The sequence below is a fragment of the Ahaetulla prasina genome, chromosome 1 (assembly GCF_028640845.1).
Source record: "Ahaetulla prasina isolate Xishuangbanna chromosome 1, ASM2864084v1, whole genome shotgun sequence".
NCBI lineage: Eukaryota > Metazoa > Chordata > Lepidosauria > Squamata > Colubridae > Ahaetulla > Ahaetulla prasina.
This window is the reverse complement of record NC_080539.1, coordinates 34,024,718-34,047,629: the sequence shown is the minus strand read 5'-3', so window position 1 is coordinate 34,047,629 and position 22,912 is coordinate 34,024,718. Positions and strand designations below refer to the sequence as shown.

The following is a 22,912-nucleotide window of genomic DNA, read 5'->3' as shown; positions in this document are numbered from 1 at the left end:
TCATTCATTTATTTATCTTGTCATGTTTATGTTTATATTAGAGAGCTGAATGCAATGTAATTTCATTTTAATGTATGCCGATTAGTGTACATTTAAAGTGACAATAAACTACTCTACTCTACTCTACTCTACTCTACTCTACTCTACTCTACTCTACTCTACTCTACTCTACTGTCTTCCTTTAAAAACCAAGCTGCCTGTGTAAGAAACACAGATTGTGGCTGCACACTTAAATTTATTGTAGAACCATTTGTTCCAGGCCAGGGGTGTCCAAGCTTGGCAGCTTTAAGACTTGTGGACTTGATTGGCTGAGGAATTCTGGGAGTTGAAGTCCATAGCTCTTAAAGTTGCTAAGCTTGGATACCCTGTTCTAGGCTTTTACCTTGTGACATCTCTCTTTCTCTCTGCTTAGATCCAATGCAGTCCATTTTACAAAGTCTAGAGCAACAGCATGAAGAGGAGAAGCGGTCAGCACTAGAGCGTCAGCGACTTATGTATGAGCATGAACTAGAACAGCTCCGGAGACGCCTGTCTCCAGAGAAGCAGCATTTTCGCACCATGGACAGGTTTTCCTTCCATTCTCCCAATGCACAGCAACGTTTACGTCAGTGGGCGGAAGAGAGGTGGGTGAAGGGAATGAACTTTGGAGGTCTGGTATTTTTCCCTGTTCTCTTCTTTGGAGAATACTCATCTTGGCATATGTTTGGATTAAGACAATAGATACATGTTATACCTCAATGAATAAAATAATTTTTTTATTAGCAAAAAGGAAATTGTTGCATGTTACATGTTGTCACTGAAAGGCAGCACTGGGGCTATTTGCAGAGACTTCTATGAACAAAGGATTTGGGCCTAAGGATGGGATATTGAGTGTATTGCATTCATTGCAGAAAAAGGCTATGAGTTGATGGAAGAGAATTCCACACATCAAATGGAGACTCCTAGGTGACCTAAGAGTGCTACCTAATAATGGGAAGGCCTCCACACATATGTTTTTGATTCATTCATGCAAAGATGGCAATGATCGTGTCTTGTGAATATTTATACATTATATAAATATAATAAATATTATATAAACTCCTATCAAGCAATGCAGAATGATTGTCATTATGATGAGGAAAATTTGCAGGGACAAGCCATATCTTCTAAACCAAGGGTCTCCAACCTTGGAAACTTTAAGACTTGTGGACTTCAACTCCTAGAATTCCTCAGCCAGCAAAGCTGGGAGTTAAAGTCCACAAGTCTTAAAGTTGCCAAGGTTGGAGACCCCTGATCTAGACAGTGTTACTGAAGGGAACAGCAATAAATAGATAGAAACTTATCATTCTATAGACATTTGTTCTATTGTAAATGTATATATATGTTATACTGCTGTAAAAGTATTTTCCTTTCCTGCACTAAAATATATCCTTCCTGCATTATCCTGCCTTAAGATCATAAAATGCCACTCTTGTTTCCCACAAGAACTGTCAGGTATCCCAAACTATCAGAGCAATCTACACACCTTTTGTACTGTTAATAGGGGACCAAGTGGCTAATTAAGAAGACAAAGGATGAAAAGATAACAAAAAGTAAACACTACAGTAAATCTGAAATTAGATTACATGACTTGACTTTTACAATGTAGTTAGATTATATGACTAAGATGTAATTAGAATACTACAAAGACTTTTTTGGTATAAAAGAGAACATTGCTTTGTCTCATGCTTTGTAGAATTTTCCTCTCATGTCCCTTGTACATGTGTTTGAAACTTCTTACCCAGAACTTTAACTTTGATCAAAGAATAAAGTCTGTTTCTTTGGTTCTCAAGCCTCCGTTTAAGCCTTTGTTCCAGTTCGTTTTTGGCTTAAGCATATTGCCAAACCTTACATTACTGTAAGTGGAAGGGAGGACTTCCAAACTCACTGGCCAGGAGTTCACATGCACATTGTAGTCTAGCCAAGAAGACAGATAGCCTCAGCTCAGAATAATAGATTAACAGAGTTGGAAGGGACGTTGGAGGTCTTCTAGTCCAACCCCCTGCTCAAGCACAAAGCCCTATACCATTTCAGAAAAATGGTAGTCCAATCTTTTCTTTAAAACCTTCAGTGTTGGAGCACCCATAACTTCTGGAGGTAAATCCTTCTACTGATTAATTGTTCTAACTGTCAGAAAATTTCTCCTTAGTTCTAGATTGCTTCTCTCCTTGGTGAATTTCCATCCATTGATTCTTTTACTGCCCTCTTTGGAGAATAGCTTGACCCTTTCTTCCTTATGCAGCCCCTTAGATATTGGAACACTACTATTCTGTCATCCGTAGTCCTTCTTTTCACTAGTGCAAAAATAATTAACTAATTTGCTCCAGAGCAAAACATCCTTATCAGTGTGATTATTGCAGTGTGTTTCTAAATAAATATTTTCTTTTCAATATCAACCTCCTTTCTCTCTTTCCCTTGTTTTGCAATAGAGAAGAGATGCTCAACCACAGCCTGAGGAAACTGAGGGAGCAGATTATGAAGGCCAACTTGTATGTTAGAGAAGCCAGCTTCATTGCAGAAGAGATGGACAAAAGGACTGAATACAAGGTCACCCTCCAAATCCCAGCCTCAAGCCTTAATGCAAACAAAAAGGTAAGGCACTTAAGTCTATTCAGACACATACAGTATGTTATCTGCCAAGATATGGCAGTCCAGACAAATATTTCCTCCTGTTCCAAAGGTGATATTTACAGTAAGCAGGATATAGAAATTTTGTTTCTGTTGATCTAATGCAATGTGTATAAAACAGGAGTAGGCACTTGCTAGAGCAGGGCAAAGGGCAGTTCATAGCCAGTTTAAACTAGCACAACCTGAGCAGTTAAATTATTTTAAATTATTTTAAAGTCATTAAAAGCCTGCATGTATCTGTCTGCACTAGGTCTACATTTATTGGTGTGCAGTTTTACTATTCACAGGCCAAGTTAAAGGAACTAGTTAATGTCATGACTTATTAAAATCCTTTTCTGGGTTCAGCTATTATACTGAATGATAAATTAACCAAGAAACCACTAAACTATCTAAAATCTTGAACCAAAGTTGAAGAATTTTTGCAAACCAAGTGCTAGGATTTTAACTGACCTGGTTAGGCAAGTTCTGTGAATTTCTGTGTGGCTATGTAACCTTGGATAGCATTCCTTTTTACTGATACAAGTAAAAAGGCTGCAGATTCACCACTGTTTAAAAAAGGGAGGGGAAGCTCAGGTTTCAAGAAAAGAATGTGGGAAATACATCAAGTTCTGTGTCCTCAAAACTGACTCTACTGAAATTCAACTAGAGAGGAGAAAATGGTGAAAGAAATTGCAGGGTATTATCACAATTGGAGAAAATATTTAATTTCACAGTGTATGTGATCATTTGCCGATTTGATGTTCCTGTCAGTTATCAAAAAAGCCCATTATAAGCAGTTCATCTTATAATGATGAACTGCTGATCAAAGCATCTGTTCAATTTAAATGTTTATGTTCAGTCTGTCATCACAAATTTTTTAAAACATTGAAAAAGGCCTTTTGAAATGTAAATTTAGCAACTGTGGACCAAGTGAATTAAATTTCTCCTCCAGAGAAAGATTATATAACTCACAAATACACTATTCTAAATAAGATAGTGGTCTTTTTGTCATATTCTGTTTATTTATACATATTTTATTTTATTTTATTTTATTTTAAAACCTCCCATCTCAGCAAGTGTTTCTGAGATTCTTTTTTTTTTTAAACAATATTGGGTGTGAGGGGAAAGAATTCAAATATACCCTCAGGTAAATTTGTCTTGATTTTGAATTGAATATTTATTGTGACCAATAGAATAGGAATAAATCCAAACAAGATACTAAATCTTAGTTACAAGGAAAAATAGGTCATATTACATGAAGTCTGCCATGTGCAAAAAATTAATATAACTTACATTGCAGTATAATCTCTAGCTTGGGGCCACTGACAAAACATGCCCACTTTAATAACATCCTTGGAATCAACAAATGTTTAATATAAAATTTGGCAGACTCGTCAGTTAATGAAGTTAATGGTGAGGCAATCATTCTTTGATGAGCTCCAACATAAAAATTTTCAAAACAAAATGCTATATTTATCTATTTCCCTTCTTATTACGCAGACAAATTTATTAGAAAAAATATTTTTTGTATCTTCCTTGGAAGGTGTCAGAAGATAACACAATAATACAATCAAGCCAAGAAAAAGCTTGCCAGTCTTGAGCTTACTTAAATTCTCAAGATAGGCAGGTAACAAAAAGATTTTTCATTATTTGCATTGATTGTCCTTCCTTCCTTCCTTCCTTCCTTCCTTCCTTCCTTCCTTCCTTCCTTCCTTCCTTCCTTCTTTCTTTCTTTCTTTCTTTCCTTCCTTCCTTCCTTCCTTCCTTCTTTCTCTCTCTCTCTCTCTCTCTCTCTCTCCTTCCTTCCTTCCTTCCTTCCTTCCTTCCTTCCTTCCTTCCTTCCTTCCTTCCTTCCTTTTTTTCTTCCTTCTGGATGTTTTGTAGCGGGGTGCAGTACTTAGTGAGCCAGCCATTCAGGTGAGACGAAAAGGGAAAGGCAAACAAATCTGGTCCCTGGAGAAACTGGAGAACCGGTTGGTAGATATGCGAGACCTCTATCAAGAATGGAAAGACTGCGAGGAAGACAACTTGGTATGTAGAGCAGATGTGGGGACAAAACTTTCCTTAATTGGTGAAACATGATTTATCAGCTTAGTTTACTCTATATGTGTTGTATTGCTATCTTATTTTCCTCAACTAACCTGGCTTAACAGCCTTGGAAGTTGGAGTCAGTTTTGGTTCTTGGAGACTGCCTGGACAAGTTTCCTTGGCAAGATTTCAGGAGTGCTTTGCCATTGCCTGTTTCCTAGACAGAAAGTATCTGTCCCCAAGTCACCCAGCTATCTTTGTCCCTAAGGTGGAACTAGAATTCATAGTCTCCCAGTTTTAGATTGATTCCCTAAGCACTACATCAAACTGGATCCCAACAGCCTTGGATAACATTAAATTAAACTTAGCACTCATGGAAGTTACATGTTGAAACGAGGAGGTAAAGGAACATGTATCCATATATGTGATCCTTAGAGAAGATTCTTCTTTTCCTGCTATTTTTTTTTAATTGGCTTACGTCAAGTGCCTGATCTTCGGACCTTTCGTCGTGAGCTAAAACATATTTATTCATTCCAGCAGGACTGGCATAAATAGTTGATTTTAAATTGGGGTTTTATTAATATTTTAAATTTTTAAATTTTTTAATTATCAGCCGTTTAGTAATAGTTTTATTTTAAATTCTTTTAATTGTATATATTCTGTATTTTATTCACATGGTCAACCCAACCATTGAGACAATGAACATGAAGTTGAGGGTAGAAGGATCAGTTCCGCCACAGCATTTTTACTTATCTTTCATGTGACATGTTCAGTTGGCAAAGGAAATATTTATCTGTGGCTTATCTTGCCTCAAAGCCATATGAGGCAGTTTGTTATCTCCATCGTACAAAGAGAACTATCCTAATTCATACTATGATTTTGTTTTATGAGAGTGTGTGCTTTTCCATAATTAATTGCTGCATCTCTGAAGTTCCAAAAATAATTACATAGACTGAACCAAAATAACATTATCTGTGGCTTTTAAGTAGGGCCATTAGAAGTTTGAACTTTTTTCTTTTAACTAGGTAATTTTGTGGTGCTTGTCTTTAAATATATTTCAGTTATAACAACACAGTAACACAATAAAACAAGCCTTAAAGGAAATAACCCAGAACCCTTCTGTTCTTCCTCTATTTTCCCTCTTTTCTCCGTGGTCTACTGAGCAAAGTGAAAGTGGGCTGGTGAATTTTTTTTTTTCTGGTCTGGCAAACTTTCAAGCTCTCAGGTAGAATTTTTCCCCTTCACTCATTGTCTGATTGTTGAATAAGAGAAAGAGGGCACCTGTATTTTGCACAGATCAGAAAGAAGGCTGAGAAAATACAAACCCCTCACAACCTGGAAATAAACTGTTTCAACTCCTCCCCTCAGGATGCTGCTACAGGGCATTGCATGCCAAAACAACTAGACACAGGGACAGTATTTTCCTCATGATATCACTCTGCTGAACACCCAATTCTCACAGTAGTATCTATTGTCTATGTATATTTACCCATGTTCAGAGGTGGGTTTCAGCAGGTTCTGACCAGTTCTGGAGAACCGGTAGTGGAAATTTTGAGTAATTCGGAGAACCGGTAGTAAAAATTCTGACTTGCCCCACCCCCATCTATTCTCTGCTTCCCAAGTCCCAGCTGATCAGAAGGAAATGGGGATTTTGCAGTAACCTTCCCCTGGATTGGGGAGGGAATGAAGATTTTACAGTATCCTTCCTCTGGAGTGGGGAGGGAATGGGGATTTTACATTATCCTTCCCCTGCCACACCCACCAAGCCACGCCTACCAAGCCATGCCATACCCACCAAGACACGCCCACAGAACCAGTAGTAAAAATAATTGAAACCCACCACTGCCCATGTTGTATGGCTGTAGTATTATTATCCTTCGTATCTTCCTTACTACCCCCATTTACTGGTGTTATGATGATGATGATTACTCCGTTGCTTTGCATGTACACTGAGAGCTTCTGCACCAGAGACAAGTTCCTTGTGTGTCTAATCATACTTGGTCAAATAAAGTATTCTATTCTTCTATTCTTATACACACCTACAGTCCTCTCTGAATGGGTTCATAACCTGATTTCCTAAAATAGCTACAGTGAATTACTTCTGGATTGTAAATAGAATCTGGGTTGTGATTATAAATAGAATCTGAGCTGTGATTGGGCTAAAACAAAAACAAATCGCATGACTTAATGGCACGAAGGCAGCTACCTTTGGTATGTCTTCCTGTGCAATGCTCACAGGTGATCAAATCAGCCTTTTCAACATGCTGTCCTCCCAGAATCCCCCTCTAGCATGGTCTTTACTCTGGAAGGGCTATCATTGTGGAAGGCTGGATTAAACCATGTTAGAGACACTATATTAAGTTGACTGAAAATGAACTGGTAAGAAGGAGAATGGGTCTTTCTCACTTATTAAGATGCCAAGGGAGAATATGATTCCCTCTGCCAAATTCAACTTTTGTCATAAGAGGATCTAATCATCATACATGTTGGTTGTTCACTCTTTTTTCCCTTCTATTCAACTCAAGGTTATGAGGTCTTATTTTCGGCGAGCAGATCCGTTTTATGATGAGCAAAAGAACCACAGCCTCATTGGAGTCGCTAATGTTTTCCTTGAGTGTCTCTTTTATGATGTGAAGCTGCAGTATGCTGTGCCCATCATCAATCAGAAAGGAGAGGTATCTTTCTGCATGATCAATTATTAATCATTATCCAGTCACATAATTACTCAGTTACTTATTTAAGAATCACAGCTCTGTGCACAATTACTATTGATTATCTATCTTTTGACATCGATACCTTGAATATAGGCAGTTGCATTTAATCACTTTTTAATTCTTCCTAATTTTCTTCCCAGTTTGCCCCGAGTTTGTCTTGGAAAGAATTAATTTGATAATCATGTGAACTGTATAAACAGGCATGACAAAGCTAATTTTTTAAAACTGGGATAAGCCCTTCTTCTCCTCTACACAGATCTCCTATAGGACAAGAAAACCAGAACGAGAGACAACTAGTTCAGGGGTCTCCAACCTTGGCAACTTTAAGACTTGTGGACTTCAATTCCCAGAATTCCTCAGCCAGGAACTCTGGGAGTTGAAGTCCACAAGTCTTAAAGTTGCCAAGGTTGGAGACCATTGAACTAGTGGATGACTAGTTCTCATTAAACTGATAAACCTGTTCCTGAGCCATACCATTCCTACAGCAAGTGGAAATGCAAATAAAGGAATCATCCTTCATCTTCATAACTACTTCACATATAGAATTCAGCACTTATTAATCTGATTATGTAGGTTTACATGGAGAAACTTTCACTCCTGTCATATTTTTTCTTTTGTTTATTTTATTTTTATGCGGAGAGAGAAATATTGCAAAATAGCGTTTTCACCCTCTCCAGGTTCCGGACGCTTTTCTCGAGCCTCTGGCAGGGTGAAAATGGCCCGTTTCTGGACTTCCAGTACTTCTTGTAGGCCCATTTTTCGCCCTCCCAGAGCCTCCACGTGGGCCCTGCACTTATCTGGCATCCAAAATGGGCTGTGTGGAGACTCCGGGGAGGACGGGGTGGGGTGGGCAGGGTTAGCCAGTCCTTGCAACTACCAGTTCAGCAAACCAGGTTAAAATTAACATTCGGTTCACTCGAACCGGTCCAAACCGGCTGAATCCCACCCCTGAATATATACAACATGAATATTTGCATTACTTTGTTGGTGCCACATTTCCCAGCTCAGGGCATAGGAAGCTACATGCAGAACAGCATGCCCAATTTTTTCTTTTAATTTCTTGGATAAGATAAATACATGGTAGAGTGATTTTTCCCCCCAGCACTAAACAATCACTTCAAAACATAATACTGCAATAGGCATCCCAATAAATCATTTCAAATCCAGTGCAGGGCAACAGCTCAGATAAATACATAGCAACAAAATTTATCGGGGCTAAAAAGAGCTTGCAGCCCCAGAATTTAAAGTAGATTGCAGACATTAAATTATAGATCTTAAAAAAGCCAAGAGAAAAATGAAAATTGAAGGCCAGTATTTCCTGAGGCAGAACAGTGGAAAATTTTTGAATCCCTCTGAAAAATCTGTACTTTTGTTTAGGGCAGCAGGGTTTGATGAGAGTTTTGCTAATGAATATTTTATTTCCAGTAATAATAGTTTCATTTGCTTCCAAGAACCTTACCCCTCCTCTCTCTGGGATTTGTGCCTTATCAGGTAGCAGGTCGCCTGCATGTTGAAGTGGTACGTGTGAGTGGAGACATCGGGGAGAGAATTGCAGGAGGCGATGACAGCTTGGAGGGCTGCTTTGAGAATGATCTGCAGGAACACAAGTTAGTGTGCATGGTAAGTTCTCTGAAAGCTTTCCTAATTTTGCTTTTCCAAAATAAAACAGTTTGACAGAGAAAAGACTGCTGCCTGTCCTGAACTGTGTGCTTTTTGGATTATAATTTTAATTTTAGTTATTGTGGAGAGTCGGTTTGGTGTAATACAGGGGTGTCAAACTCGATTTCATTGAGGGCCGAATCAGGGTTGTGTTTGACCTTGGGGGGGGCAGGGGGTGTGTTGCCGGGGGGACCTGGCCAGCTCAAGGTCACTCGTGTCCGGGACACCTGTGGTGGCCCGAGTGCTCTGCCAGCGAAAACAAGCTCCTGAGCTGTTTTTGGCTGCAATGGCCTATGTAACCCTCTGCCAGTGAAAATGGAACTCGGGAGGGCTGCCTGCGGCCCAAGCTCCATTTTCGTTGACAGAGGTACTGTGGGCTGGTTCTTCACTGTTTCCAGAGCAGCACCACAAGCCAGATCTGGTCCGCGAGTCTTGAGTTTGACACCTCTGGTGTAATGGTTAAGAGAACAAAACCTCCACGATAAAATGAATATATGAATACATTCAAATGGGTATAGTTAGGCAGACACAATAGTGATTAACCCTGAGAGACTGCTTTGGCCTCACAGCTCCAGCAGTTATACATAAAACTAACTTAGGCCACTCTTCCTCCAGTTGCTGCCCTTCGAACATATTACACAATATGCATCACCCCTAGCCAGCACACTCAGCGGTCACAATAGCTTTTTGAAAGTCCGAGTGGACTCCAGTTGACTATAGTTTTCTTGGCGAGGTTTCAGAAATGGCTTGCCACTGACTCCTTCCTAGGACTGAAAGGGGGACTGGTCCAAGGTCACCCAGCTGACTTCACGCTTAAGGCTGGACTAGAACTCAGGGCCTTAATTTGGTTTGTTGCCTTATTAAATTAAATTAAATAATTTAATTTAATAATTTAATTTGGTTTGTTGCCTTATTAAATTAAATTAAATAATTTAATTTAATAATTTAATTTAATTTAACAAGGCAACAAACCAAATTAAGGCCCTGAGTTCTAGTCCAGCCTTAAGCGTGAAGTCAGCTGGGTGACCTTGGACCAGTCCCCCTTTCAGTCCTAGGAAGGAGTCAGTAGCAAGCCATTTCTGAAACCTCGCCAAGAAAACTATAGTCAACTGGAGTCCACTCGGACTTTCAAAAAGCTATTGTGACCGCTGAGTGTGCTGGCTAGGGGTGATGCATATTGTGTAATATGTTCGAAGGGCAGCAACTGGAGGAAGAGTGGCCTGAGTTAGTTTTATGTATAACTGCTGGAGCTGTGAGGCCAAAGCAGTCTCTCAGGGTTAATCACTATTGTGTCTGCCTAACTATACCCATTTGAATGTATTCATGTATTCATTTTATTGTGGAGGTTTTGTTTCAACTGAGAGTTTGGTAGCTCAAAGTACATAACTTTTAAAGGGGGTTTTTTCCCAACGGTCACAAAGACAAATATGTGAGTTGTATAGGAGCTATAATACAATGTATTTGTATTGGAGCAAAGTCCTATCTTCAAATGTAGACTTCGGGTTTAGTTTCTGTTTTATAGTGAAGCAACCTTTGAGAACAGACAGTATAGGTCTGTTCCTATGCTGACCCCTGGTGGAGATGTTTATTTCAAGACATAATTTTAAGAAAGATTTTAGTTAAATACTGTCCGTTATGGAAGCTTCTGATTTTATAAGGCAGACATTAGTCTGAACAAACTAGCTATGCTACATTTTATATGGAACTGTTATTTTGTCAACATTTTTTTATCGAATTATAAAGTATTGTAAAATACAAAATACAAAGTAAATAGAAAAGCAGTGGAGGGAGGGGAGGAAAGGAGAGGTGAAGAAAGATGAGAAGAAAAAGACGATTTCCAACTCTCTCTTTGCAGTAAAATAAGGCATCGACATCAAATCACAACGTTTTGCTTTTTCATAATAATATGAACAAGCCACTTCTATAAAGATGTATTGCAATGCTCTCTACATGGGGCTGCCCTTGAGGTGCACCCGGAGGCTGCAGTTAGTCCAGAATGCGGCTGCGCGAGTAGTAACGGGAGCCCTTTCGGGTGCGCTTCAAGATTTTGGTAACTATCTTTAAAGCGCTCCATGGCTTAGGACCCGGGTACTTACGAGACCGCCTGCTGTTACCCTTTGCCTCCCACCGACCCGTACGCTCTCACAGAGAAGGTCTCCTCAGGGTGCCGTCCGCCAAACAGTGTCGGCTGGCGGCCCCCAGGAGTAGGGCCTTCTCTGTGGGGGCAGTGACGCTCTGGAACGAACTTCCCCCTGGCCTGCGTCAAGTGCCTGATCTTCAGACCTTCCGTCGTGAGCTCAAAACATATTTATTCATTAAAGCGGGACTGGCATAATTAATGATGAATTTTAATTGGGTATTCTTAATATTTTTAAATTTTTAAATCTAAATTTTAATAATCAGCCTTTAAAATTTGCTCTTTTTAAATGTTGTTTTAAATTGTATATATTTTGTTTTTATTTTGGCTGTACACCGCCCTGAGTCCTTCGGGAGAAGGGCGGTATAAAAATTTAAAAAACATAAAAAACATAACTGTTATTGAAAGCACCCTATTCATTATTTATTGTAGTGACCTGTGGTATGTGCCCCTCTTAATCCCCTAGATTAAAATCCTTCAAGCGACCGGTTTGCCTCAGCATCTCTCCAATTTTGTGTTCTGCAAGTATTCTTTCTGGGACCAGCTGGAACCTGTGATGGTTGCCCCTGAAATGGATCCTTCTTTGTCTCCCATCAGCAAGGAGCCACGGTGTATGGTTGTCTTCGATCACTGCAATGTAATTGTTTTTATTGCTATCTCATGATTAAAGTGCTTGCCAGGATGGGTGGGCAAAATGTTTTCTTCCTAGTTTAATCCTGAAATGATGTTAAGCTATAATGTGCGCGTGTGTGTGTAGAAAGAGAATGACATATGATCTTATGATATAGATTATGGCTGACTCAGGTCATTACAGACTGTTCAATGAATCATGATTTTTAAAATCCCGACTGGGTAAGCAGTGCTATGTATGTGTCTCATTTTAAGCCTGAAATTCTGCTAGTAGTAATAAAATGAAATGCTTGGCAGCCCATTCTTTGAAACATAAAAACCAGATAGAGATAGCTTAGCACAGGGGTGTCCAAACTTGGCAACTTTAAGACTTGTGGATTTCAATTCCCAGAATTCCTCAGCCAGCTTTGAATTCTTGGAGTTGAAGTCCACAAGTTTAAAGTTGCCAAGTTTGGACACCCCTGGCTTAGCATAACATCCAGATGGTTTTTTGCACCTAAAGAATTTATTATATTCATAAACCAGTTCTAAACCGATTGTTAACTTATGAATCTTGTCATGTATCGTCATAATGAATTATAATCCTGCACGTCACATTCTTTTGTTGGTACTGTTTATATTTACCTGTAACCAGGATTGAAAATATGGTCTCAATAAGCACGCAGCTAAAGACTGAATATCAGGATTCCTGGCTTAAAGTGGCATTGCTCCAAATCTCTCTCTTTTGTCTAGCATTTATTAGGCTAAACATTATATATATGCTCTACTTATTTCTTTAGAATATTTCTAGGATGTCACATAATTGGAATTCTCTGGTTCACTTCCATTAGGAGTTAAAATAATTTTTAAAAAATCAAAAACTACTTAAAACCAGTGATAGAAATGTTTAAAACTCAGAAATTAGGAAATATCCTTAATTTTTTTATCATGTAGTAGAACTTTGAAACTCTAGAAATTCAAAATTATCAGGATCTTGAAGAGTTTGAAAGTTCTTTAAAAACTTCTATGTCAAAAATCTCAATAAGCCTGAAATAAAGGGAAAATGATTGTTCACTGAAAAAAATAATAATAAAGTAGGTTGGACTTCTATAGGAAAAAGCTTTTAATAACCAAGATTTCAGCATTGGAAGAAATGCCTTTTTCCTTAGTGGACACCCTCTGAATTTCATTTTAGGATTTTACAAAGGACCAAAGTCCAGGTAGAAAATGAGAGAGGGTGTGACTCTTCAGATAAGAAAGTCCCAATCATTTAGAGCTTTAGAAACCAAAACCAGCATTTTGCATTGCATCTTGGAACAAACTAGAAACAATAGGAAAGACAGCACAGTCTTATGTGATTGTCCCAGTTAACAAACCCCTAGCCTGGGAAACATTTGTGCTATATGTGATTCAGGCTGACTGTCTCTTATTTGCTGAGCTACAGTGTTTTCCATGGATCATTTTTCTTCTGGGGACTCTTAAAAGTACAAAAAATCTCAAACACTCAAATCCCTTCCTTTTTCCCACATCAGTTTTCTAATGTAAGCAAGTTCTTCAAGCCTCTTTTATACAGTCTAAAGCAGGGGTGTCAAACTTGATTTCATTGAGGGCCGCATCAGGGTTGTGTTTGACCCCGGGGGAGGGGTGGGGGCAAGGCCAGGATGGGCGTGGTCACCTCGACGTCACTTATGTTGGGGGCACTGTCCTGGGCTCCCTTTTTAGCTGTGATGGCCTCCAGTACTCTACCAGTGAAAACGGAGCTCGGGAGAGCAATGTGTGGCCTTCCATTTTCACTGGCAGAGTGCTGCAGGAGGCCATTGTAGCCAAAAAGTGAGTTTGGGAGGGCCGTGTGGAGCACTCTGGAACTCTGTTTCCTTTGGCAAAGCACTGCAGGAGGCCATTGCAGCCAAAAACAAAGCTTGAGAGGGCCACATGCAGCCCTCCCAAACTCTGTTTTCATGGCAGAGGCACCACAGGCCAGTTCTTTGCTGTTTCCAGGGCTGTCTCGTGGGCCACATCTAAGCACCCCGTGGGCCGGTGCTGCTTGCGGGCCTTGAGTTTGACACCCCTAGTCTAAAGCATACATACCATGCCATTAAAACTGAAATCAATTCTTATGATGACTTATAAAATTGAAATATACTGATTTTTTTATTTAAAAAAGCCCTTAGTAAAAAAAAAAGTAGAAAAACAATGCAAAGCATTATAAAACAATTTACAATTCAGTATATTGTTGAGCGATATAAGCTCTCGCTCGCTTCCTTTTTTCCAGCACTTTTAAAATACTGTTCCTATCCCCTTAAAAACTGTTTAAGTTAATGTCAAGTAATTGACATTATAAGAACGGACCTAAGTAGATCCGTTCTTAATGTTGACCAACTATATTTCAGCTGCTTCTGGCACTGATCATAAAACCCAGCAGATTCAGATTGCTGAAAGTGATTCTCGATGTGATTTAAACTGGTACCCTTTCTGTGTGTAACATTCCATTCTCCACCACACCATCTTAACATAACATAACATAACATTAGAGTTGGAAGGGACCTTGGAGGCCTTCTAGTCCAACCCCCTGCCCAGGCAGGAAACCCTACACCATCTCAGTCAGATGGTTATCCAACATTTTCTTAAAAATTTCCAGTGTTGGAGCATTCACAACTTCTGAAGGCAAGACAACAGGTTCAGGAAAGTTAATTTAGTGGATGGAAATGTTTGTAAAGAGCTTCTCATATCTAAACACGATTCTAATCATAACCAGAACTCATAATAACTCTACATTATTATTGCCTTTGTATTGCAAATGGGCAATGCTGATATACCAGTTGAAACTGATAAAAAAAGTATCTATGCATATTGAAAGCTCCAAGTTGTAAGAGAATATATATTATGAAGAAATATATGTGTATATATAGTATAGTATATTATTCTTGATAATATATTTGTCTTACAACTTGGAGCTTTCAACATGCATATATAATCTTTCCAAAAGACTGCTGGTTAATTGCCTGTCGAAGCTGTACAATCAGGCAACATCACATGGAAGAGAGAAATGAATTCATCATAATGAAAAGCAATAATAAATCTCCAAAAGTAGGACAGCAAATTCCATCCATTAATTTTGCTATGTTTCCCCCTGTGGTTTGCTTCAGGATTCCAAGCATAAAGCTTTCTAAATTGCTCTCTAGATCCTTCTGGTACTCCATTTATCATAGTGATTTAAGCTTTCTGTTAAGGTTGCAGATCTCAGCTGTTGACTGTTCAGGTATCCTGTTGAGACTAATGTATGCTAACATGTTTGCTCCCTTATTTCAGCATCTATATGTTGCAATAGTAGGGAAGGAAGTGCACGATGCATTCTCATTTTAATCCTTTTCTGACTAGGAATTCTCTGTCAATATCACTGAAGATTTTATGGAATATCTTTCTGATGGTGCTCTAGCTATTGAAGTGTACGGACACAAGCAGTGTGATTCTCGCAAAAACCCAGCACTATGGGATTTAGGAATAATTCAAGCCAAAACACGAAGCCTCCGAGACAGGTAAAAGGGATGGCACTCAGCTGATGAACACATTTAAAACTTGTGAGGGAAAACCGTGTAGAAGTCAGAAGAGTTTTATAAGCACTTTCTTCTGATTTTCCAATCTATTCCCAAAGGCCAGGGGCGGGGTGGGGGAGGAGAGCATTACTACCTTCTCTCCTTCTGGTTTGCATTCTGCCACAACTCTTCCCTCTACTCTTTAATCACGGCCTTTCTAAAATCTCAAGATTCTATTATAGCTATATTAGGAACGGAGTAGGTTTCAACTCAATTCAATATGTAGCTCTTTTCAAAACGTAAATGCCCATGTTGGCAAAATTTGATACTCTAAGTAACTTAGGCGTAACCACAAGGGAAACTTAAATGTGTTTTCCCAACTGAAGTGAAGCTGCACTGAAACTATTTCCCTTTTTAATGTTTCTTTCCCATGCACGCACACATATGTTCCCTTTCTTGCTTTCTTCCTTGCCCCTATATACTTCCTCTTCCTCTCTTTCACGCATACATCCTTAAACTTGCAAACTTGTCTTCTCTTGGTGTATAGTTTCCAAAGCAAAGTAAAATCTTTGAGCATTTTTCCAAAAGGCATAGTGTTTCATTGGTCTCAAAAATTGTGTTTTGGTAGGTGGAGTGAGGTCACCCGCAAAGTGGAGCTCTGGGTTCAGATTCTGGAACTCAATGAAAATGGAGAATACTGTCCAGTAGAAGTAACTGCAGCAAAGGATGTACATACAGGTGGCATTTTTCAGCTCAAGCAGGTAAGATTTTAACAGATTAACAGAGTTGGAAGGGATCTTGTAGGTCATCTAGTCCAACCCCCTGCCCAAGCAGGAGACTCTACATCTGGCCTCTACTTAGGATTGAACTCACAACCTCCTGATGGTAAAGACCATCAATAATGTCAACAGTTATTATGTTGCCTCTATTTTTAGAGGTGTGGTTGATTTGACTATGTAAACACTATGAATTTGGCTTTTGTTGAATGATGTTCAGGCTACTCATTTCTTCCCTTGGTAGCATGAACAAACATAGGCTACTTATATTTAATAAGTAATACATATTTTCCTTCCCATTATTTGCTCTGCTGTTCTAAACACCTCTGAAGGACGCTAAGCTTGTTCACATCACAGAATTCTTCCCCTTGATATACTATAGAAAAATCTCAAATTCCTTGGACATCTTTTAACTGGATTTTGGACATTTTAATTTGGACTTCTCGCCCCAAGCAACAAAGTATGTTGTTTCCAAGACTAGAAAATGTATGTAATTTATTGTATTTTTCGGACTATAAGACTCTCCAAAGTATAAGACACACCTTGCTTTTGGGGAGGAAAACAAGAAAAAAAAATCTGCCTCTGCCTTCCAGTAATTTGCCTCCTTGTAGCAAACAGCGAACAGCACAGCCTGATTTAGCATGAGCAGCTGATTGGCAGCTGGATCTGCCTCCTAGAATACCTCCTATCAGCTGTTCCAGGCTGCGGGGATTGCTGGCACCACCCATCACCGCTGTCATCTATCGCCACCTCCACACACCCCATTTTTGGCCTTTGCACGTCCAGTTTTTGGCCTCTGCATGCCCCATTTTTCGCCCCATTCCAGGCAGCGGGGATTCCCATTGCCGCTTATCACTGCCGCCTGGAACAGGAGGAAATGTGACGCACAGAGGCCGAAAGTGGGGCATGAGGAGCCCGAAAACAGGATGCGCGGAGGCTGAAAATGGGGTGCACGGAAGCTGCGATAGGTGACAGTGGTGATGGGTGGCGCTGATGGACAGGGGCGATCCCCGCAGCCTGGAATAGCTGATAGGAGGTATTCTGGGAGGTAGATCCAACTTTAGCTGCTCGTGCTAAATCAGGCTGTGCTGAAGCTGACCGCCCTGTTTGCTGCAAGGAAGTAAATTGCTGGGAGGCAGAGGCTGAAGGGTGGGGGCCGGTGGGTGGGCGAGGCTTTGGCAGCATTTGAAGTATAAGATGCACAAACATTTCCACCAACTTTGGGCGGGGGAGTGCGTTTTATACTCCAAAAAGTACGGTATATCATTTGCATGATTACAGCATTAATGTTCTACATCTCTTAATTAATTTGTGTAATGGATGCAAATGAACTAATTTAACAGATATTTTAAATTAAGGTCTATCCCTTCTACCATCTGAGGTTTTAGTTAGTTTTCTGTAGAAAAGGCTCTGTGGAGAAGCCTTCCCTCTAGGTCAGGGCTATCAAACTCCCAGGGCATGGGCCGGATGCTTCACACACTAGCCACGCCCACGCCCGGTTTAGCAAAGGGGGGGAAAGTCCTGATACATCACGTGACACCGCCGTGACGATGCTCTAAATGAATCTGACCAACTAAGCTTTTAGATGCATTTGCACAAAACAGAAATCTTAGCATCAACCTTCATTAAGATTAGCATTGGGCAAGTTAAGACCAGTTGGAAACTTGTGCTTCAGTACATGTACAGAAGATGAATTAATTCAGTTACTGGGTTATGCATGTTATGTGAAAGCAGCCAATGAGAACTGTTAGAATCCATTCGTTTGATCAGTTGCCATTAATCACATGCACATGAATGAATAAACATATGTGAGTGAAGAAGACATGTTGCTCCATACCATGTTGCTGTTGCTCTGTCTGTACTTTCTAAAGCCTACAGCATTGTAGTTCTAGTGTAGCTTTCCCCATCCTGGAACCTTCCAGTTGTTTGGCATTTGCTACTTGCAGCAATCCCTGCCCTTTCCGATTCTGCAAGTTGTAGTCCCTACACACTGTGAACACTCATCTAGTAAATGAAATGTTTTTCACGCTCAGCTTTCAGGAATAATGTGTGAGTGTTTTAGTTTGCAGGCTTAGGATCAGCTCTTAGTAGAGGATATAACTCAATAGTTTAGCACCAAGTTTACATAGAGTAGAGGTCTAGGTTGCAATGTGCCCCAAACAAATTCAGATAGCTGGATTGAGAAAGACCTTTGGTGAAGAGCTTGGAGAGTGATGCTAGTCAGAATTAAGGAATGCTAGACTGGTAAACTAATTGTCTGACTATCATGGTAAGGCAGCTTTATAATTTTACAGTCTTAGTATTTTATGATGCAGTCTTAATGCAGACAGTGTTATCAATTTGCTGTTCTCTCCCCCCCTGAGCAATTCGGAATGAGTGGGCAAATGGTTTGATTAATCAGTTTGAATGATCAAAATGCTGAGACCTCTTTTTGCCAGCAGAGGTCCCCCTTACTCCTTGGTCTTCCTATATACTGCTTTTTATAATATTTTCTCTGGATGTGCAGGGACAGTCACACCGAATCCAAGTAGAAGTGAAATCTGTGCAAGAATCAGGAACGTTGCCTCTCATGGAAGAATCTATCTTATCCGTAGCAGTGGGCTGTGTGCAGATCAGACATATCAAGTCACCCAAAAGTCATGAGAATTATCAGGTAGAAGATTCTTATTGTTGCATACCAAAGCAGTTAAATGTGTTCATGCATATATGTCAAATCCACTCACAAAAACGTCTTTCTGCAAATCATTGGCAGGGAACTTTCTCTGCTTCAGCTTCTGGAATGAGTGGGTCATTCTGAATTACTTGGACAAATAAGCTTACTGCATTTCTTCTCCTCTATGTTTTAACCTACAGACCTGTCATGCAGAATGGAATGGTGAATTAGAACCCACTTTCTTGGGCTCATCAGAGCTTTGATATGTGCTGAGTCACATGCATCTGTGTTAGACAGGGAGCTGTACTGTTTGAAAGCTGGAGGTTGAATGTTCACACCTGTCAGTGAATGGTGTTCTCTACGCCTGCTTTCAGAAAGACAATAATTTACATGTGTGTATGTATTTTGAATGTAGAGAACATGTTTTGGGTGTTTACGAATTGACTATAGCAGAGGACTTCCCATTGATCAAGCAATTCCTATGGCCATGAAGCATCCTTTTTGCATATGTGTGTGTGTACCTTTGAGTCAGCATTGGACAAGTCCTTGTGGTTTTCTTGGCACGATTTCAGAAGTGATTTGACATTGCCTCCTTCCTAGAGCTGAGACAGAGTGACTGGCTCAAGGTCACCGCGCTGGCTTTTTGCTTAAGGCAGGACTAGAGTTCAGAACCTTCTGGTTTCTAGGGTCTTCTTGGTGTCTTAAGCAGTGGTGGGTTTCAAATTTTTTTACTACCAGTTCTGTGGGTGTGGCTTGGTGGGCGTGGCAGGGGAAGGATACTGCAAAATCCCCATTTCCTACCGATCAGCTGGGACTTGGGAGGCAGAGAATAGATGGGGGCGGGGCCAGTCAGAATTTTTACTACCGGTTCTCCGAACTACTCAAAATTTCTGCTACCGGTTCTCCAGAACTGGTCAGAACCTGCTGAAGCCCACCTCTGGTCTTAAGCACTACATCAAACTAACTCAAAGTATCCATTTACTAGAAGGCAAATAGATGAGACTTCCCCCATCCATCTCCTTGGCTGCACAGGATGTAGGAGTCTTTGGTGCTCCCTTGGGTTGTTTTCTTGCAGACTTTTCATTACCCAAACTAGGTAACTTCATCAGTGCTTATGGTTTATTGGTGCGTAGGATGCTCTCCATAACCCAAGTTAGCTTTTTGTCATTTTTCTGAGCAAGAAGGCAGATTTCTTAACAAAGAATCAGGCTGCAGCCATCCACAATTTTTGAGGCCTACTACCATTCAGAACTTGCACAAAAATAATCATTTAACTTACATTCCTATATAATGCTTAAGAGAAACAACTTGTGATACATTTTTTTACATATTCTAATAGCTATTTTAGAGAGCTGGTGGAGCATTTTTATCCCAGAATTGCAGCACTTTTCTATCTCCTATCTTTTTCCCCCAGAAACAATTGTTTCAAAAATAAACTATAAATGAGAGTGTTTCTCTACCATGTGGACCTATTAACTGAGAGTCTTTCCTTGTACATAATATATGCATATTTGATATAAATTTGGCTTCAAAAATGTTGGGATTTATGTGACTTTGCATGGTTTTTACATAGGAAGAAGATGATGACATGGACAGTTATCAGGTAAATATGTTACAATTAGTGTCTTCTTTGAATTGTTTAGCCTTTTTTCATTAGAAAAACAACTGTCATTATATTCTATCTCTCAGTTCAATATTGTATTTTCTAAACAAAAGTGATTAGTGTTATTATGGTCATTAGTCAATTAAGATAATTTTCTTTAAAAAGATGTAAGAATAAAATATGTCAGGGAATAGTAGTGAGATAGCATTGGCTATACTTGTGGACTGCTTTGGAAAACTTGGGATGGGGATAGAGCTTTGGATAGTGAGATATTTATTTATTTAATAAATAAATAAAATTTGTCAGTTGGATTCTTGATTTCTGGTCAGTTTTCAAACCATCAGTCACTGTATCCTTCTAGGCTTGCTCAGAGGATTAGGAATGGATGGCACACAAAAAAATTCTTTTCACCGGCCAGTTCCAGATATTGGGGGTGGATGGGTGCAGTCTGACCCTAGACCCCTGTGGCAGGGCTCTAAATTCTCTTCATTACTGTTTAACATTAACATGAAGCTGCTGGGCAAGGTCATTCAGTGACATACAGTTACATATCATCAGTCCACTGATGATACCCTGATGTATATCTTAATTCTGGGCCAATCGAGCATTGTCTCAGTGTCAGTAGATTGTGGGAGTCTGAAGGGAGATGACCAGACTTAATCTCAACTATACAAAACAAGTGGATGTGGATTTGGAGGATTTCAGTTGTTAGTATTAGTTCAGGTTGCAGTATCCCTAGTGGAACTGAAGAGCAATTTGGGAGTTCTAGACTTCTGGTTCATGCTGGAAGAACAGATGTCAACCATAGAGGAAGACCTTTGCATTATCATAATCCCTCTTGTGTATCAATTGTACGCATTCCTGGATTGGGAGACCCTCCACAGTAATTTGTACCCTAGTTAGCTCTTGCTTGGACTATTATTACACAATCATGTTGAAATTCCTTTGAAGAACACTTGGAAGCTGTGGCTAGTCCAGAATGAGGCAGTACAAGTAGTTGTAGGCATATGGTATTACGCTCATGTTCCACTGCTATTGCATGAACAGACTGGTTACTTCTGGCCTTACAAGTGCAACTAAGGGTACTGACAGTTACCTTTAGTACACTGCATTTTTTTTTCTTGCTTTACTTTCAGTGGCTATTTCTTTGTCCTGAGTTTCAAAACATTTTGCGTGCAGAGATTCAGACAAAGTATTATTTCTGGATGTTTTGTTTTGTTATTTTTTAAAATGTCATTTCTTCACAGGATAGAGATCTAGAAAGGCTGCGCAGGAAATGGTTAAATGCTCTTACAAAACGCCAAGAGTATCTAGATCAACAACTGCAGAAACTTGCGGGAAAGCCTGGTAAGCATAAGCAATTTATTATTTTCCATTGCAACTGCTGCCAAAGTTGTTGGGAAGCTAAGAAACCTGAAACATGTTCAGGGCATCCTCAGCTGCATGGAAAGTCATCCTTGCACTCAGACTACTGTAAGCATGTAGAACAGCTCCAGGTTTATCTGCTTGACACAAGGTAATATAGGACTGAAAGAGTGATATACATGCAGGTAAGAATAGAAGAGGCCACAATGGAACTACCAGGCATGGCATCTTCTGCCTATACCCATATGTACTTTAGAAGAATATACAAATCAATATTAATATAACAGTTGAAGAGGATTTTAAAAGTCCTCCCAAGTATCCTTAACAATGTATGTATTTCTTCTTGCAGTTTAAGGCAAGGGTGAAAGATTAGGGCTTTGTGGTCACTAGTAAAAGTCAATAAGTCCTCAAGTCAGATCTGATTCTGTTGCTCACATGGACACAACTAAGTAGCTTTCTTGGCAATAGTAGATGAGTAGTTTGTGGATATTTATTGACTTACCAATAAAGGGATGTGGTGGCTCAGTGGCTAAGATGCTAAGCTTGTCGATCGAAAGGTCGGCAGTTCAGGGATTCGAATCCCTAGCGCCGCATAATGGGGTGGGCTCCCATTACTTGTCCCAGCTTCTGCCAACCTAGCAGTTCAAAAGCATGTAAAAAATGCAAATAGAAAAATAGGGACCACCTTTGGTGGGAAGGTAACAGTGTTCCATGCGCCTTTGGCATTTAGTCATGCCAGCCACATGACCATGGAGACATCTTCAGACAGCGCTGGCTCTTCAGCTTTGAAACGGAGATGAGCACCGCCCCCTAGAGTCAGGAACGACTAGCACATATGTGCGAGGGGAACCTTTACCTTTATTGACTTCCCAATCTAGGCTACAACCCGGGTATTTTTGATGCTCTCCCATTGAAATATTAACTTGCTAAACCTAAAGGAACAAAGCCAGCCAGATGCTGCCATTTTCTGAAATGGTTTCCTGTGGTCCCTTCCAATTTTCATAGAAGTCTTCTTTGGAGGTGCTGTTGAATGTATAGTGAAACTTTCTTAACCTCTTCCAGACAAATCAGAAGATGATGATGATCGAGAAGCTCAGCTGCTAGAGATGAGGTTGACCCTTACAGAAGAGAGGAATGCTGTAATGGTGCCATCTGCTGGCAGCGGAATCCCTGGAGCACCTGCTGAGTGGTAAGGCCTGAAATAAAAAAA

The 22,912-nt window shown here is 39.9% G+C and overlaps 1 protein-coding gene across 1 annotated transcript in view; it reads left to right on the top strand.

The window, feature by feature from the left end:
• The window catches only part of KIF13B (kinesin family member 13B), a 161,062-nt gene that overhangs the window by 92,577 nt on the left and 45,573 nt on the right, over positions 1-22,912 (top strand). The window contains exons 17-28 of the mRNA XM_058164468.1: positions 413-623; positions 2,448-2,610; positions 4,510-4,656; positions 7,179-7,328; positions 8,859-8,987; positions 11,630-11,800; positions 15,151-15,308; positions 15,934-16,066; positions 18,588-18,734; positions 20,308-20,337; positions 21,585-21,684; positions 22,765-22,891. Of these exons, the coding sequence (XP_058020451.1) occupies positions 413-623; positions 2,448-2,610; positions 4,510-4,656; positions 7,179-7,328; positions 8,859-8,987; positions 11,630-11,800; positions 15,151-15,308; positions 15,934-16,066; positions 18,588-18,734; positions 20,308-20,337; positions 21,585-21,684; positions 22,765-22,891 (1,666 nt within the window). The remainder of the gene's footprint in view (positions 1-412; positions 624-2,447; positions 2,611-4,509; positions 4,657-7,178; positions 7,329-8,858; positions 8,988-11,629; positions 11,801-15,150; positions 15,309-15,933; positions 16,067-18,587; positions 18,735-20,307; positions 20,338-21,584; positions 21,685-22,764; positions 22,892-22,912) is intronic.